This window comes from Galleria mellonella, unplaced genomic scaffold (genome assembly GCF_026898425.1).
Source record: "Galleria mellonella isolate WM207_F2 unplaced genomic scaffold, CSIRO_AGI_GalMel_v1 utg139, whole genome shotgun sequence".
In the NCBI taxonomy this organism is placed as follows: Eukaryota; Metazoa; Arthropoda; class Insecta; order Lepidoptera; family Pyralidae; genus Galleria; species Galleria mellonella.
In genome coordinates this window covers 11057023-11077199 of record NW_026441995.1, presented here as the reverse complement: position 1 = coordinate 11077199, position 20177 = coordinate 11057023, and the positions used below count along the sequence as shown (strand labels likewise).

Genomic DNA, 20177 nt, shown 5'->3' with positions numbered 1-20177 from the left:
TACTGATTTTGCCGAAGTCCATATCACTGTTTATTTGATTAGAATTATTTAATTTAATTCCGCTACCATTAATATATATGTATGTAGTATTGGCAGTCGCAAGCATCCTAATTACCAGTTGGATGCTTGCGACTGCCAACGTTAAACAAAATAATTCTAATCAAATCATCATCTTCCTACCTTTATCCCAATCATTTGGGGTCGGCGTAATATGATTTTATCCATATTACAAAAAGATTTGGTTTTTAGTTTTACGACCGGCCACCTGCCTGACGTCAACCCTCTTTGGGAATAATTCTAATCAAATAACCAGTTTAATAAGGAGAACTCAGTTCCTAATTCGATCCATTTTTTTTTGTATTTGTGTGTTAAGCTAATTTTTTTTTTTTGCTTTGCCAATAATTCATCGAATTTAATGACTTCCCTTGCAATTGAGACAGTTTCCCTCCCGTATTAGTTCGATACTAATTTTGTCATGATTAAAGTACCTATCTAGTTGTATTTTTTGTATAACAAAATCTTACATTATGATTCTTAAAATCATGGTGTTTAAAAATCGATTTTGTATTCAAGTAGAAGCAGTCGTCATGGCTTATCCCGCGTGGTATTGGTAGTTCCCGTCACTGATTATACATACCATTAACAAACACATAATAAAAATACAAGTTAATATTAAATCCACCTGACTTAGGTATAAACACTCATCAAATTAAAATACATCAATGTATGCGTAGTTGCTTCATAGTAGAAAAGGTCAAATCAATTAAATAGTAATTCATCGACCTTTAATAATACTAATATATAAAATATTAAGATCAATTTAAATTAAGTCTAAAATATCGACTATCAAATCTATGAAACATAGAACATTTTAAAGATTACAACATATGAAAGTTTGCGAGCGCAGTGTGAGCACAGTCAATAAATCGTAGAGCCCGTATGGTATATTACCCAAATATCCCTCCCCATCTTACCAGAACTGAAATTTAGTGCTTTTTCCGATCGTTTTCTTACCAAGAAATTGAATGTGCATGAATCAAGTGCTTCATCTGAGTAGCTTGTTATCTGTAGACCTCTATCTGGTCGTTACAAATTATAGAATTATATTATACGATAAATATAATATATATATATAATAATAAAGACTAAGTATAAAAATCTAACTGTTGATAATTAATCTAATTTATCGCAAACCTATAAAACTGTATAAAATATAAAATTGTGACCCACAAAAAAAATACTGCATTTTATGGCAACAATTTGTAAGTATTTCAAATGAATTAAGAATTTTCTAAATTGGTTTACAACTTATGGAGTTATAGGGTAACAAACATAAAAAAAATACAACCGAATGAGAACCTGTACCTTTTTGAATCCGTTTGAAAATGTGTTTTATGTAAAAAGCGCTTTAAATCTTTGTGATAGAAAAGTATTTTGCATACGGACTGAATATAATCATACAATCATACATTCACAACTTTTTTTGCCTATAGAAGAATACAAATATTCTAATTTACTAAATAAATCCAAATTACATCAAGTACGAGCATTTACAGTTTCGAATATTTAAATATGAAATAATGATGAGATATCTTCATAAAATAATTAAAAAAATGAAACTCTAAAAGGTAGATAAAATATCAATACCTATAATATCTCAACCTTTTTTTTGTTTTTTTTTTTTTAATAAATTATGTACAAGGCTCAGGTGAAGGTACACGAGTTTTCAGTTCAAAAGTTGATATCTGATATTCTTTTTTAATGGATTTATACCAGTTGGTATCAATTTTCGTCATTAATACTTGACGTGGACTGAGTGAGATGCCTTTTTACTAATTTTATTTCGTCAACTTTGTGTTTACCTTGACATTACATTATCGTTTAGAGTTGCCAGAAAATAATTAGGAACAAGATTACAATTTCCTATCATTTACGAAGATTTTAGGTAATTTTGTGTTATCATCAATGGATATTTTACAGTGTAAATAAATATCTTGGCATGGTATCAATAAAACAGACATCTCAAGACCATTCTCCTCAGGAATTGCAATACATATACAATATATATATAAATGATTTCTTTATTTGTATTGAAAGAAGCTTACAGCTGTAACAATTATAAAATAAATTATCTATTCATAATTTTTTTATTATTAATATAATAAAAAAATTCCTCCAGTGCTAAAAATTTGTGGCTTACCCCATAAGGGGAGTTTTGCATTAGTTATCACGATTAGCATCCGTCGACCTTAATGGTCGAGGGATGCTCCTTTTTTCACCTCTTACTACAACCACGGGAAAAGGTAACCCATTCTTTAATTACTGATAATACAATTTCACATAAACAATACATTCTACAACTATTAACAAATACATAAATTAAATTATTTTTTTCATGCAATAACAATTAATTATTATACAAGATTTTAACTGTTCATGCTTTTATTGTCTGATTATCTTCTATCGGTTTGTCTTATGATATATATATATATATATATATATATATATATATATCTTCTCCAACGATTCACACTTCTCTCTGTCATGTGTAGCTTGACGCAACTTTAGTCCTGCCGCTTCCATCAAGTCATCTTCCCATCCAGTTTTTTCTCCCTCTGTTTTTTTGCCATTGCGTGGACACCATTCGGTCACTTCTTTAGTACACTTCTCGTTTTAGCTCTTTATCATATGTCCAATCCAATGTCATTTTCTGTCTTGTACATTTTGTGACATCTTTCACTTTAATTTTTTTCATCAATCTTTTCATACGCTTCTAAGATTTAGTAATTTTTTAGTTAATTTCTTTGGACATTTGGATATTTAGTGGGATTATTTGGCCAAGTATTAACAAGACAAGGAGTATACTCCTTTACATGCTGTATATATTTATCATTAATTTTTATCAGTATCTGAAATCCATTTATCATAACTTAAATTTTCCCAGTTTAAAATTATAAAACAGTAAATCCTTTATTTTCAGCATCAAGGAATTGTTGTTTTATAACAATTCCTATATTAATATATAATATAATATATAATATAATAATACTAAATTGTGTAATATAATAATGTCCAAGTTAAATGTTTAATAATAATAAATAAATAGTTTTAATTATCGTTCTGTTTTCAAAATCTAAAATTAGAATCGTCGATTAACCATCAACCACTTAATCTACGGTAATTATAACGGAACTCGCCTACAGCGAGTCCAAGTACGTGTTTTATCTCCTAAAATCGTCTTGTCATTCTACATGGATATCGAGTCGTGCAGAATATGCAAATTTAAACATTAAAGTATCTAGATTAAAGTGCTTTTTGATAAAGTTAATGAAGCAGTAGTATAATTATTATTTGTAGAATTAGTAAGCTTAAGTAACTGTCATAATACACGTAATTATAATACTGAGACATCTTTTTCTTATTATTTATTAATTGTGTACGTAAATATTATTTTTAATCTGCCATTTAGACACAAAAAAGATGAAGATTTCTGATAAATAGAACTCAAAAGCATTATGACTCTAAAATAGATGTATTACGATTTACTACCCCAGTAGGTACTAGACCACAAAACTCTTTTAATTAAAAGAAAAAACACATCAAAATTAGTTTACAATGGGCAAAATACCACATATGAACATTTCCTTGTTTTTTTAAAATACCTTTTGTATTGTCATATCAGCAATACATTTCAATAATAATTTAATGTATAGGCATAGACGATGGTTACCACTTTCCATCAGGTAAACCAACAACTTGTTTGTCATTCTAAGTTGAATAAAAAAAGTTATAAAACAATTCCATATACATTAAATTTAATATTAAGTAGTTTTTATTTTGTAGCTTATTTAGCACTTAAGACAACCCATCTAATTGGGTCGTTTACCTTGTTTTGCTATTTCCTTTATAGTTTATCAAAATTCTAATAATGTATACATTTGTCAACAGATTCCCCAGAGATGTACAGACGTTGCCGAATCATTTCTACTTCTCGGATTACGAACGGCATAATGCTGAAATAGCGGCATTTCATTTGGACAGGTATGTTTATTATATAAGGATTAAACTCGTTAGTGTCCTTTAACGAGGTTTCTACCAGTTTTACTGTTCTATATCAGTTAAAATGAAAAGCATAGATCTAAAAAAAAAACAAAAAGTTCAACCATTCTGTTTCTGTCAACTCGGTCGAATGACCTGCTTTCATCCTCACTGGTGCCCCGTCAGGTGGCACCATTCCATTTTCACTTATAAAAAAATAGTTATATTGTGTATAATAATAAAAATAGTATATACCATTAAAAACTTTCTAATTTATTTAAATGAAAACCCAGCAAGGAATTAGCCCTGAAACAATAAAAACGTCATATTGATGGAAATAAAGAAATAGTTAATTATAATTATGAATACCGCGTCCGGTAACGGTTCAGTCGTATAATCTCTATTAATATGATTTAATGAAAATGTAACAATTGACCCGACCATAAGGCAGTCGGTTGCTACGAGTATAAATGAAAATCAATAAATTAATTGAATGTTTCTATTTGTACTAATTTAATTTAGACACTGTTTCCGTGATAATTTCAACAAAACTTGGTTACCTTTTTATTAAATACTATTGAAAAAGACTAGTCGTTATGGTACCTACTTTACATACTTTAATATTTAATTACGGGTGTTTTATTTTTGTTTTAAATATAATAAGCACATTCGTATGGGCACGTTGTAATTTATTTAAATTTACCTACTTTGTCAGTGCATCGTGTAGGTATGCAGAATTACGTGGTCACCTCACTTGTAATAGACATTTGTTTACCTTCAATCGAGTTCCATTAAGAATAATAGAAATGACTAATTCAAAACCAGGATATTGGGCTTCCGCCGCGCCATGCCGGTCGTGGGCCGTGTACTGAACATGACCACAGAGATTTATGACGTCACCGAAGGAGACATCCTGAAGACCTTTTTCGTGTCGCCCGCGAACAATTTCTGCTTTCACGGAAAATGTTCGTATTACTGCGACACTGGACATGCTATTTGCGGGAACCCCGATATGTTGGAGGGGAGTTTTGCTGCGTTTCTCCCGTCATCTGACATAGCTGAAAGGAAGGTTAGTATTCTTCTTTTTTATAACAATTTTTATCAGCTTGTTTAGAAGTTGTATAAAAAACAATAGTAGTAAATAACTATTTATCCCAGTCCATTTAATGCGGATAATGTTACAATTCATAGATGTGATTTCACTAAATAGCTCTGATTTCATGGCTGTGGTTCTGTTTTAAGAGCAGAATATGGAAATTACAAGATCCGGAATCTATTTATACATAACTCAGTCTTCAGGAATAACAATGCTTGATAAATTGGAGGAGTCACAGTGTATTTTAAGATATTCATATTGCTATTTATGTCTGTAGGTGACAGTTACCACATTCCATCAGTTATTCAGCTTATTTGTCATCTCAAATTGCATAGAAAAATAGCTAGTAACATATAAAATACCGATTCTTGACCGCAACTTTGTCATTCTTATCGAAAGGACCTCATGAGACCTTTGCCATTTGAATAACTTTACTTGGTCTAAATCTATCGATAGAAGTCGACTTCAATAGTTGATATCGTTATATAAAATATGCAGCCACAATCTATATTTGTCATATGAATAATTTTGTTATGCATAAGATACCAGTAATCTAAATAACAAACTCAAGATGTAGATGCAGGAAAACTCTAAGGTAACAATAAATACATACAGTAAATAATGTATACTTACCTACCTATATTAAAATACAATTTAAATTTTAATTCTAAAATTATCTGTGTACTTTATTAAAGCGTATAGACGTTTAATACATTAAATTATTATGTAATATTAATTAGTCCATAATGAAATAAAAATCTAGTCTATATTTTTTAATACCTATATCATACTTAGGATTTGACAGAATAAGTTGTTTATTTCATTATACTGTCATTTTGAATTAATATAGTATTCTGTTAATATTTACTTCATTCAATTTATTACTTTATAATAGTTTATATTTTATTCTCTTTTAATATTACTCGTAACTCACAGTCTGTACTAAATAAATATATAAACACTTTTTTTTCAAATAATTAAGATTTTTACTAAAAATAGCGGCCTTAATGGTGGCATTATTATGGTGAAATTAATATAGCGAAATAATTATTGTGATTCCATACTGGAAACTGGAAGAAATCTTATTGTCTGTGAAAACAATTATGAAAAAAAAGCACCGCCTGCTATTAGGCGGTGCTTTTTTCGTGCAATGTTCAGAAATCGTTGTAGCATATGGGTTTAACCTAAGAGTAAAGCCTAATAAATATCAGTTCATAGTACTTCATACATCGGAATAATTAATTGAAAAATCAAACAACTTTCTTTTTTCTATTAAGATTTCATGAGAAATAAATATAAAACAATGGGACAACTAGTTACCGTTTACATAATGTTCTACAAATCAACAAGTTTCAGTCAGACTTGAGATTTTATTTAACTGTCTAATATTTATTCAGGTACTTTTGCGTTTCATGCTGTCCATTTTATCTAATGTCATATTTATAAACCCTTCTTTACCACCTAAACAACGGTTGTTATTACATTATTGTATATACATTGTTAAATTACATAAAGATTATCTTGATAAATCAACATATCCCGGTCACAAAGACGATGTTAAGTCAATACTAGCAATAAATAAAAACTTTTCAATTTCTTATAGAAATGTATATTATAATTTTTTAACAGGTTTGGCGTCATCCGTGGAGAAGATCGTACCATAAAAGACGAAAAGCCCAATGGGAGCTGCAGTCAGATTATTGTGATACGGTAAATATATATATTTAGGCATTGTTTCATAAAAAAAAGTGTCCTTATAAAATTTGAGAGTTTTCAACATATAACCCTTCGATTATTTCATTATAAGAGAGCCAGATCTACCGCTATACATTAAAAATCATATCCAGACATAATTATCCTTATTTATATTTCAAATGCGAAAGATTATTTTTATTTTCTTGACATTTTAACGACTCAACCAACCCTTATAAAATTTACTACTTTTTGTAAAGGTCACGAACACGAAGTCACAGGAACAGCTAGACATACATATAATTCCAATGATAGGTGAAAACAATGTTGACAATTAAGACACTTTTGTAAAAGTTTAAGGTAGAAGCATACGTGGCTTGAATATTAAATATGTTTATCTAAAAGCTTCAAATCTTTAGTACAATGCTGTTTATTATTACGAACAAGCATTTGATGGATGGAATGTAACGACTCTGAAAAGGTATGATTAGCCATTTTGTAACTCTGCTAAATCGCTACCATCTGCTCTGATAAATTTATTCATTATATCCCGATGCAGAAAAAAACTGAAAGATTTAAATTAAGCGCATCAATACATTTTGCCATTCCAGCGTCCACATAGTTTATGTAACCATCAGGTGAGCTGTATGTTCATTTGCCCCCTGTGTGGTAAAAAAAAAAGAATATACTTACCTGTATAATTTATTTTGCGTAGGTTCGCACCACGCCCCCTTATGACTCAGGACGGCGGTTACTCGATTTGATGGATATGTCCATTTTCGACTTCCTCACTGGTAACATGGACAGGCATCACTATGAGACTTTCAAGTAAGACTTTTCCTTCTTAATTTGAATTAGACATTATGTTTTTATCTCACTTTTAAAATAAGAACAGAAACAATTTTCGTATATGTACTTATGCAGATTTTTGTTAGGACCTTATTATGCATGAATATATCTGGGTCTTATTAGTGCTAAGTTGAGTTTAAACAGTGTATGACAAATTCTAAATAAAGGGAGCATAAATTCGTCTTAATTGTGCACTATATGATGATAACCTAATATAAATAAGGCGGCTATAAATTGTCAAGTTGCCATCATCATTATCATCAGATTAACTGTCACTTATTAACTGTCCACTGCTGAACATAGGCCTCACCCATAAGAGGTTTGCTAGTAGTTGGCATGCTTGGCAGGTTGGTTAGCAACCACAGTTAGGCTTCTGGTGATGTTTTAAAAGGGACTTTACCGCTAATCTCTCGACCATTAAATTTCTTTAGTCGCCTCTTACAACACCCATGGGAAAGAAAGAGGTGGTCCATACTATGCCGGGACTACATGGCAAGTTAAGTTTACATACCGATCTTAAACTATCAAGTTGATGATATAAAATCAACACGCTGACCATAAACTTTCAAAAACTTTTTTAATGATTTTATGCTGTCTAATATATTTTAAACTTTTATTTTAATATTAAATAAAAAAAATATAGCAATAACTTTTTTAATTACAGAATGTTTGGTAACGAGTCGTTCACCCTTCATTTGGACCAAGGGCGAGCGTTCGGTAAAGCGTTCCACGACGAGCTCAGTATCTTGGCTCCACTGCTTCAATGCTGTATAGTTCGACACACCACTCTCTCTGTGTTGCTCAAGTAAATAATCTATATATTGTTTATTTGTTTATTTGATCAACTGACTAAGTTTTACAGTTTCCCAATACGCTCACCCAGGACAGCATCAGTACAATAACATATACTTTATAACTATAATCAACAATAAGAGTAAAATACCATGTATATAACAATAATATAAATAACATTTATACTTTAAATATCTGAACATTTACCAGAGGAAGATTTTGTACAAAATTCGTTTGCTAGGGCACTTCTGTCCCATTCGTGTTTCTACCGTGAAGTAGTTGTTTGCATGGCTGTGTTTCGGTTTGAAGGGTAAAATATAGCAGAGAATTTACAGGGTACAGAGGAATAACACCTGAGTCCTCATAAATGGCAAAGCAATGCTGTGTTTCGGTTTGAAGGGTGGGATATGGCGTGAATTTACTGGGTACAGAGTAATAACACCTGAGTCCTCAGGAATGGCAACGCATGGGGGGTATCATAGGCGAAACAGTATACTCTGTTATTTCTATGGTGCTGCTCATGTTTATAGGCGACGGTTGCCACTTTCCATCAGGTGGGCCGTCAGCTTGTTTGCCATTCTAAGTTGTATAAAAAAAACATGGGGGCAATATTGGTGAAACAGTATCTCTGTTATGTCCATGGTACTGTTCATATTTATAGGCGACAGTTACCACTTTCCATCAGGTGGGCCGCCAACTTGTTTGCCATTCTAAGTTGTATAAAAAAATAAACGCTCAGTGGTCAACAGACGTCATACATCTAATTTTAGTATGTCTCGTCTTTGAATAGTGAAAAATATATTTTTTATTACGAAATATTTTATGAATTAAGGAAATTAGGAATTAGGAATAGGGCTACCCTAAACTGAGGCTAAACTGTATTAAAATAAAAGATAAAACGTATGAATAAAATATAGACACTGTCATAATATAATATACTTTAATATTTTGTGTTTCTAGATTTCATAACGGAATACCACTTTCAAAAGTGCTACGAGAAACAATGCAGTCAGATCCAGTCTCTCCCATATTATGGGAGCCCCATCTCGCCGCACTCGACAGAAGAATCGTCATAATCCTTGACGCCATCAGAAAGTGTGTACAGAAATCCGAAAACCCGTTGCAAAATGAAGTGAACGACTTCGTATGACCGCTGACAATATCGGAATGTAACCGGACTAAAGGCAATGATATAATAAAAGAAAAAAGGTAGATACGTTATGAGCGCGCCGAAAACGAACTCTGGAGATGATGCTAATTACCACCACTATAATATTTACGTACTCTATCACATGTATGATAAACACTGGCCTTTTTTGACCGGTATTTATCCTTATCGTTTTGTCACTCCATCCTTTTTAAATTACTTTCAATGTGGAGTATTTCCTATGTTGCTGTATTTAGAAAATTTTTTTAGTTGTTTTCCGATCGTTTAACGTATCTTTAAACAATCATTGACTAAAGGTCTCCATGCAGAGTGATACAAATGTAATAGATGAGGAATAAACACAAAGGGTTGTTGCAATCAGCGGATATCTAGCTAGTCGAGTCGTGTGTCTCATATAACCTAAGGAAAACTTAGTTCGTAAGGCTTAGTCCAATACAAGGTGTGACACAACTTTGGTTCTGTCTTCAAGACTTTTAGACATAAGTTCATAGTGCCAAAGATTGTCCAAATGATTATCTGATACTGAGCATAATATTTAATCATTCCAATAAACTGTCGCGGATGAGCCATTGTATGCCAAAAATGAATGATTAAGACAATTCGACATTCAAATTTGTTAATGATGTAGGATGCAAATAATAAATTGGAATCAGTATTGATAAAACGCTAAAACAATATAGGTAGGTAGTTTTTTAAATATTATTTTGTATATTATGAAATATAATGTTAAGGTGAAATGTGATTAAGTTTAATGCAATCTATGTACATAATTAGAAATGCAGTTTGACTATAGTTTTAAGGTTCAAGACATTTATAATTTTAATATTACAATGCATACTTATACAATTTTCATTTTCTGTTGAGCTCATCTCTTCATGTAATATCTTTTACCATAACTCGAAACTCATAAGATACCTTTATCGTTATTCCGTTGTTTATTAGTAAGTATGTGATATAGTTTATAATTTGTTTTATCTTGCTTTTAACATTTTTGGAGGCTTGAGATATAAGACTTAACTATAATTCTAAAAGTATATACATGCATTATTTTATAATCTATCTACTTATTTATTTTCTAAAAAATATTTTATGAAATATCAAAACGATATTTGTGCATGTAACCAAATGATAATGGCTACGATTTTCTAAATTTTTGCTATTTGTTTTTATATTTATTAACATGATATAATATTATGATCTCGATGAAATAAACTTGTGAATTATGTTATTACTATTTCGTATAATTGTATACCTAATTCTGTAATATAAAAATAAAGTAAAAACATATTTTTGCATAGATTTTATTTACATCTATGTTATTTATACGTAGAGTAACGTGTGGTTTCCTAGTTAGTTTAAATTGGTTAGTAAGCTGTGTACATTTAGATGTTATGAATATCATCAGGTTCTTATATACCAGAGAGATCCCACATTTTAAGTAAATTTAATGTAATCGAGATATAAATCAGTTAGTGTCGCAAACTCGTGGTTTATAATGTAAAATATTATGAATTTTCGCGAATATCCGATATAATAAATAAATGTTTTAATAACAATTATTATCGTACCACCCAAAAAGAATGGTAAAAGAACTTAAGTTTTTTTTCCAAACATAACTAAATTTTACTTTTTTATGTTTTTTTTTTGTATGAAATAACTTTACCGAATATAATAAAATATGGAATAATCATAAAAAATAGGTGGTACATAATAGGAATAATTGACATATAATTTAATTGCTCATAAAATATGTCTAATATGTTGGGGCATATTTAATAACTTGTTAAAAATTTATAACATTGTAAGATTCTGATTATATTCATAGTAAAAATAAAAAAAAAAACGACCGCGTACCGCGTCGAGTCCAAAAGTATGCTAGTTATACCTAATTAGTTTCTTATAATTATTTAATTGTGCGTGTAGATCGGATTCAACCGTGTCTCTCAGTAAAGCATGTTTGGCCTTTCACCCTATTTTAAGTTTCATTATCAGGTTTAGATTAATTCTCTTTTAACCTAATAAAATTTCGTAATTCCACATAAAATACAATTTATAGAATATTAATATTGTCGTAGGCTTCTAGTTTATTTGTTTATATCCATACTTATTAACAACATATTAAAACTTCATACAAAAGATATCATGTTTAAATACACCTATATAATGGGTACGATTGGATTGAATTAGTATGATGTTACTAGTTGGTTGAAAAAGTGTACAATATTACAGAATATGCTCTTTTTTCAGTGCCACTTTTTAGTATCTGATTATGAACCTTGGGTTCTTTATGTATATCAAAGTACATACATGCATGAGTTATTTATCTTTATTATGAAAAAATATTGTGTTGTTAATTTTTGTAATATTTTTTGTTTATATACAAAATTAAAAGTGTCAAACATGCTTTCCTTTCGGACTTAAATACCTATAGTTATAATATTGCTCATGTGAGAAGTGTGAATGTATGATGTCGACTTGCCAAAGACGTACCTACAAATTTAAAATAAAAAGTGTTGTATGATGTGATGTTGCAAAATATAAACTTTCTGTTGATTGTTTAAAAATTAAAGTTATGACATTCGAGGGATATTATTTGTGTTTTATTGAAATCCTCATTCAGAAAGAAATAAGCTAAATAAAGGAATGTATAATGTTACATATATTATACACACAGTGCATAGTTCGAGACTGGTCTTAAAGCTATAAATAGACAAATTGATTGATCAAAGTTGCAAAAACATCACTAGTAATTGATCGAACTATTTTTTCTTTTTATAGACAAATCGATTAAGTGACTACGCAGTATGTATGAACGATAATTTATACTTTAAACTTTAGCCTTCTTTGTTCTAATTAACATGCAGTATATTCTGTTGATAAGTAGAAAAATACTATGTATTTTCTACTTTTATATTACATGATATCTCTGTCAGTTATAATATAATTTTCATTATTTTTTTTTGGCAAAGATGAGGTTTATATTCATTCATATCTTTATGAATATCTCACAAGGAGAATATTATCTATTTTTTTTCGAAATATATTGTTATAGTTGATGGGATGGAAGTTCTAAAATCAATGGAGGACAACTGAAACATTTTTCAATGACACAAGTATTAAGGCTGAGGTCATCACAGAGTTCAACTACAATCGCAGTTTGAATAGAACTGAAGGTAGTATTGACCGAGCCTAGTTTACATACCTACAGGTAACATAAGCAATGCAACTAAATTAATAATCTTATTTCTAAATGTAACCACTTGATAATTTCATCAACTTTTACCTCATGGATATCAAAATTATGAGAATTTGCCGTCAAAATCGGAACCAAATATAAAATAAACAAACCGAATTATGGAGACGTAAAAGAGAACGAATTTCGTGGGTCACTGTTCTCGTTGACGACGTCACATATAAAGGTCACATAAAACCCACGAAACACAAAGATATGTCCGTCCCCCATAAAAAGTGGAATATGAATAGTACGGATATTCGCTATAACGTTTTATAGCTTTACGGCCTTTTTGTTGTTTATTAAATACCGAGCAAACAGTAATTTTTGTACGTTGAGCATCTCTAGTGAGAAGCATCCCTCGTGTCGCGTGTGTGATGTCCCATACAATTATCTTGATGATAGAATAAAATTTTATGTCTTCACGTACCTAATAATATTTTCATTCATAAATATAATAATTACCAAATGTAAGGGGCACATAATGAAAGAATAATTAATAATATTTCTACTTAGAATATTAGATAAATTATGGAATATAAAATAATACATGTCCTTAGGGCATGTCAGATTACATACACTGTCCACCTTCGTATAAAATATATAGATAAAACATTATCCACAATAATCGTCTGGTAAAAGTAATTTTGTAGAAAACAGCAAAATTAGGGCATTCAGAATAAAGCTCCATGTTTGATACCTTACTTTACGTATTCTGTAACTGTAATTTGGAGACCAATATTAGTGAAAAACCTAATAGAATCCATATAGAATTCACTAAGGCTGATTTTACGTTTGAAATTGTCAGGAATCTGTAAACAAAGTCTTTGAAATCATGTTATGTTTCGTTTACTTACAGGTAAGTATATACATAAATAAGTTACATTCTTTAACATTCTGACAAGGTCACACTGGATTATTATTATAAAAGCAGTTTTTTTTTTTTCAAATAAATGAACAGAATTATAAGGTCAGTTTACATTGAAATATATCTTTTTAGCAGTCTGTACAAATAGAAAAAAAATCTTAAAAATGATAAGTAATTAACTAAGTACATAGAGTCATAAAATATGTAAATACTCTAGTTTACTTATGAATTTGTTTCAAAGACTGCAGACTAGAGTTTATAATGCATTTTTCTTATTCAGTAACTATACTAGTAAAAGAGTAGGTGTTTAATTAAGAATATTTACTATATAGTAATAGCTAAAGCTTATGTAATAAGTAATTAAAAATTTGAAATGTAGCAGTGCAAAAATTTTCAATTTAATCTATTTTATGTACATTGGATTGGCAAACGAGCTAACGGCTCATATAATGGAAAGTGTTAGGTATTCGTTTGTAGACATAATTCTATAGAGATTAGCAATAAATTTAATTTATAGAATATGTTATAATTAAAAAAAAAGTAACAAAAAAAACAAGGTGTCAAAGCCCAAAAAAAGGCGGGAGATAGAGACGGACGGACGGAAAAAAAAAAATATGGCTGTCGTGTGGAAAAAAGTATTTGTGCGAGATTTACAGTTTTTTTATAACGCTGAGTAGTAGAATCATATGGAAACACAAGAAACAATAAAAATAGATCTTACCTCAGTATTTTATTTCACATGCTATCCATTTTGTCAATAGTAGGTATAATTTCTTAGTAGGACTGACAAAAACAAAGAAGTAATGTACATTAACTATTTGAATTTATCTTAGAACCCTAGCCCCTTTCATGCCATTTTTATTCTAACAAATACTTAAATACTTAGTTTCTTTTAATGAAGTAAATATTTATATGAGTATTTGATTTTTCCTTAAAAAACTTTGTGACTAGAAGCGCGTCTGTCTTACATAACACATTCTGTATATAATATTGTCATTCTCAAGTCGTATGTAATAATCTTCTAAATTGTATATTCATGGCGACATTTTCCCTAGCAAGCAATGAACACTTCATTCTCTGAATAATAAAAGATGAAATCCGGATACGCAAAAAAATTACTGTACTTCTTTATTTCTTACTAACAATAAAACCATTTACTTTTAGAATAGAACCTTATTTCGATTAAATACAAATAGGTTTAATCAGTAACTAGTTTTGTTATATTTTTATACATCCTTAATAACTTATTTTTTAAAATTGCGTAAAGTGGGCACGGATCTCTATGAAGGAAGATACTGACCTAGCAATATCACATTGACCAGGTGGTTTTATTTTGAGACTTTTTTCCTTTTATCTAATGTGTCTTACAGTAATATACTCAGTAGTATACTTTGGAGATGTAAAGAATGGTATTGTATTCTAACTTTGATACGGCACGGTCAAAAAAATAAAGAAGAAAATAATACAGAATGGTAATGAAAAAAGAGTAACAAGTGAATTCCATCGTTATATCGATCGAACAATGGAACGAAGTAAAAATACTTCTATATTTACAAATTTTCTTTGTGAGCTTGTTTTAATAAACCCTTTCTCTTTTAATAAATCTGATTTTCTAATTAAGAACAACATTATCGTCCCAAGAATTTCTGTAGACGCAAGAGCTGTATTAAAAGGAATATTTTAATTATTGAAAGCCGTCGCTAGGACTAAGCCAGAGGGAATTATCATGAAACCCGACGACAGTTGTCGACAGTTATGTACAATTTGTTTCAAGATATTACACTGTCAAAATTCATAATCATTAACATCACGAGGAATTATTTCACTTTGACTGTGACGCTGCAATCTAATTAAAGACGACAATTCCCTAAGAACGAAATAATTGCATGTTATTATTGAACTGTATATAATTATACGGTGTGGTCGATTTTGAGGTGATGTTCTCAAAAATTCAATTTTCAATTTGATCACATTACGTATCTATTATGTTACCTTAACGAAAGAGAGCAAAACAATTTACTATAGTCGTTATGAAAATTATGACCATACTGTTAAGAGTGTATGACTGAAGAGAGAGATTATATTACGAAACATCATCTTCCTACCCTTATCCCAATCATTTGGGGTCAGCATAATATGATTTTATCCATATTACAAAAAGATATGATTTTTTTTTTATTATACTCGTATTACGAAACATCGAGAACAAAAGATAAAGTAGTTCTAACTCCATTCTATTATAAATTTTAGTTTATCATCATCATCATCATCATAGTTTATCAGCCATTATCTATCCACTGCTGAACATAAGCCTCTTCCATAAGGGAGGTTTTGCCAGTAATTGCCACGCTTGTCCGTCGGGTAGACAACCTTATTTACTTTTGGCGATGTTTAAAGAGATACGCTGCTACCGATCCCTCGACTATTAAGCTCCCTTAGTCGCCTCTTACGGCACCCACGGGAAAGGAAGGAGTTGGTTTATAATGGGCCTTATTTTTTTTTTATAACATATGGGGCAAACGAATGTACAGCTTATCTGATGGTGATTACCACCGTCCAGAAGTACCCGCAATATTATAGAAATTGCAGGTGTTGCCGGCCTCTTAGAAAGGAATATACTCTTTTCTTAAAGAATAATAATTTCTCTTTAATATCAAAATGACAATTTAGTTTTGAAGATACAGAATGATGCAACAGAATCAGTGGCATTTTCACACTTCTGTATTTTAGTGCTGTAATTTAGGAACCCATATTATTTTGATAGGTGAAAATGGAATGGTATCCCCGCCTGCGCTAATGATATACGCTGGCGGGGCACCAGTGAAGGGTCATCGATGAAAATGAAAACAGGCCAGTTAGCCCATCATGATAAATTCATCAGGAATTAACCGTGATAATTTACAACCTCGTGGAGGTCGACCTGGTTAGGTATATTGCTAGCAATGGGATTCTCAGTCTCTATTACCAGAACCAATATTGTAATACGTAATTTACGAGTTCCTATCACGATTCGTTTTAAGCGCGCCAATATTTCAACTCTGTTGCAAGAGTACCTGCAGTGTAGTAATTACACCTACAATTAGTAAACTCCTAATCTCAATCTTAAGTTTACTTTTAATATTATTAAAAGAAGATATGTTAAAAGAACTTTGTACACCATAAACAAATATTCAGATTTAACATATATGCATAGAATTATATATTGTAGTATGATTAATGATTATATATATATATATATATATATATATATATATATATATATATATATATATATATATATAGTAATTACACAGTACTATCATACCTACTTGTACAACAATTAGTCCATTACCTTAAGGTTGTCTTGAAAAGATTGCTCTTAGCAATAAGACCGCCTTACTGTACTTATATAATTGTATCGTTGTGTTTGTAAATTGTCTTGCTTATTTCCTATATTGTTTAATGCAAATAAAGTATACTCATTCTTCTTTCATTTATAAAATACTATAAAAAATATCACCGTCCACTTCTCTCTGATTGTCATCTTACTTTTTCTAAACTATGCAACGGATTTTGACAAGGGTTTCTTTTTCATTTAGATATTTTTTATGGTAGCTTTGTATATATTATTTGCTCCCGCCCCGGCTTTGTGCACGAATCCGGAGCGAGTAGCTAGTTTATTATAAAATACTACTCACTTTTGACGTACATATTAAATATAAATTTATTTACAGATAATATAGCTTTTTGTATATACAAGTGAAAGAATTTTTTAAATCAGTTAAGTGTTGTTTGAGTTTACTAATTACGAACAAAAAAATCTGATCTTTTCTATTTATAATATTAGTTTATACAAATATAATTGAAATTATTTGGAAAATATCCACTAAACATATAACAACTGCCCTTTAATTTAATTTTTTATTAATTGTCAACAATAATTTACATAATAAGAAAGAAAAATTCTCCAAGAACACAAAATTAAAACGGCACTAAGGCCATTGTCGAGAAGTCGTATTAATTAAATTTCCTTGTTATAGCCATTACATTAAAATATGTATTAATCGAAATTCGTCAAGTACCTACCTCGAAAGAACAATACCAGAGTGAAATTAAAAGAAATATAAAACACTTCATTAACGCAAAAAAGGTTTTTGTGCTGTAAAGAACTCTGAACGTTGAGAATAAAATATAAAATAATTATAAACATTTGTCCAAACTAAGCCTAAATCATACGTTATATTTTTTTATAAATATATGTTAACGTAGTATTGAACGACTCCCCACTAGATGGAGTGATGATCTCAAGATCGTCACTCCATTGTCATCACTCCATTGATCGTCACTCCATTGATCGTCACTCCATGCATTGCAGGGAGTTAGTGGATGCAGGTGGCTTAGTACCGTTCCTTATGGCAGTCTATGGGGGAGGCCTATTACTGAAATGTTGATGATGATGATGTATAAATCTTTATTTCGATGTTAATTAAATGTTTTTATGCAACTTTCGTGTAAGGTAAAGATTTCAGTTCGTCAGTATTCATTTTAAGCGCTATCTTTGCCTTTCAATTGTTAATTCTCTTCGTTGTCAATGAAGTTTACTCCCGTGTTCTACACAAAGTACACCCATTTTTGTGTGTCCGTTTATATGTCACAGCGTAATATCTTGACGACTATTAGTGCTATCAATTCGAAATTTGCAATATTTAGAGCTCACAGATCACACATGTGTGTCACAATGAAAAAAATAATTAAAAAATATTTGCCCACAAGTTGATCCAAAAGAGAGTAGGTACTGAAAATTTCAAAATGGGTCTTCTAGTCAAAGTGAAGTATCGTATGAAAGGGCTTCTTTTATATATTTTGGAACTAATTTATTTTTATGAAGTTTTTTACTTACGTTCGAAAATGTAAGAAATCAGAACAAACATTGCTAAGAAAATTTACAAAGTGAATAAATCTGAAATCATAACAGTTTTTAAATGTATAATTACATAAATATTACAAGAAAAATAAAACGATTTTGATTAACCACTTGATTCTCAAATAATTTCCAAAACCAAATTTAATTTTGCGGTCCAGTTTTTAACCATAATTATGACCGAAAATAGCAAAGTTACTAATTTCAGTATCAATTATAATAACTATTGTCTGTTTCGTATAAGAGTGGAACAATGGTCATTTTATCTCATATATAAGTATATGCGGAACCCACTGTGTGCGAGTAAAACTTGCATCTGAGTAATTTTTTCTCGTGAAACAAAATCTGAAATGCTGATATTGACTTATCGATCGTCAAAGAACATGGGTCAAATGAATAAGTTACCATACTCAGAGCATTTAGGTACTTTGGTATCGAATTGTCGTCCACTTGTCTAGATACAGAATGCTTGTGCTTTGTGAAATCTGACAATATGTACCAAATATATGGAAGCACAACTCAGTATATGTATCGTTGTATTAATTCAACAAATTTCATATTAATCTTATAACTAAAACAATAATCAGATACAGTATTCTTTATATTCACTTCTCCAAAACAGTCTAAGCTTTTTTATTATTAACTTATTTTTTTTTGTTGATTACATGTATATTTACCCTATTCGATTGTATATACTTTTTATTTATTCAACTTAGAATGGCACAACAACAACAAGCTAACGCCGACCTGATGGAAAGTGGTAACCGTCGCCTATAGCCATGAGCAGTACCATGGACATAACAGAGTATACTGTTACGCCCATGATACTCCCCATGCGTTGTCTCAGTCTGAGGATTCAGGTATTATTCCTCTGCACCCTGTAAATTAAATACTATATCCCACCCTTCAAATCGTAACACGGCCATGCAAACAACTACATCACGCTAGAAACACGAATGGGACAGAGGTGCCTAAGCAAACTTTCATTCAAAGTCTCCCTCTAGTATTAAAAAATTGAATAGGAATACCGAAATATTGTAACACACGCCAAAGAATTTCGAATTTTATTTTATAAAAATTATTAAATTTTTGGCACTTGATGCTCCACCTAAAAGTATATAATTTAAACCTTTAATAAATAATTTTGTACTTATATATTGTATAACCTATTTACACATCAAGTGTAGGCTTTCTCAACCTTTTCTCTATAGGGTATACAGATATAATTACTTATGATGCTTTCTTCTTAATATTCAAGCTTATATAAAATTGAAATGTTGCAAGGATTCGTTCATGGAAACAAATCTTTGAACGTGACTAATAAGTAGTAAAGACGACGATTACGAGTATGTTCAAGAAAAATTTATGTACATTTAAAATGTCAATTACTTTTTACTTTTAGAGTTTTACATTTTCATTTTATTCAAATCCCATATAAATAGTATAGTACAAGTGTACAATTAATAGGTTTTTAATATCATCATAGAATTTTGATATGATTATTATAGTAGATTTAGAAAGAGCTATTACCACACTTACAAG

General features: G+C 30.2%; 1 protein-coding gene across 4 annotated transcripts in view; it reads left to right on the top strand.

Moving 5' to 3' along the window:
* The window catches only part of LOC113511563 (extracellular serine/threonine protein CG31145), a 108776-nt gene extending 96552 nt beyond the window's left edge, over nucleotides 1-12224 (top strand). For all 4 annotated transcript variants that reach the window (XM_026895220.3, XM_026895195.3, XM_052903312.1 and 1 more), the window contains exons 7-12: nucleotides 3949-4041; nucleotides 4864-5107; nucleotides 6764-6844; nucleotides 7542-7654; nucleotides 8340-8480; nucleotides 9428-12224. In XM_026895220.3, the coding sequence (XP_026751021.2) occupies nucleotides 3949-4041; nucleotides 4864-5107; nucleotides 6764-6844; nucleotides 7542-7654; nucleotides 8340-8480; nucleotides 9428-9617 (862 nt within the window). In that variant the 3' untranslated portion in view covers nucleotides 9618-12224. The remainder of the gene's footprint in view (nucleotides 1-3948; nucleotides 4042-4863; nucleotides 5108-6763; nucleotides 6845-7541; nucleotides 7655-8339; nucleotides 8481-9427) is intronic.
* Nucleotides 12225-20177: the final 7953 nt, after the last annotated feature.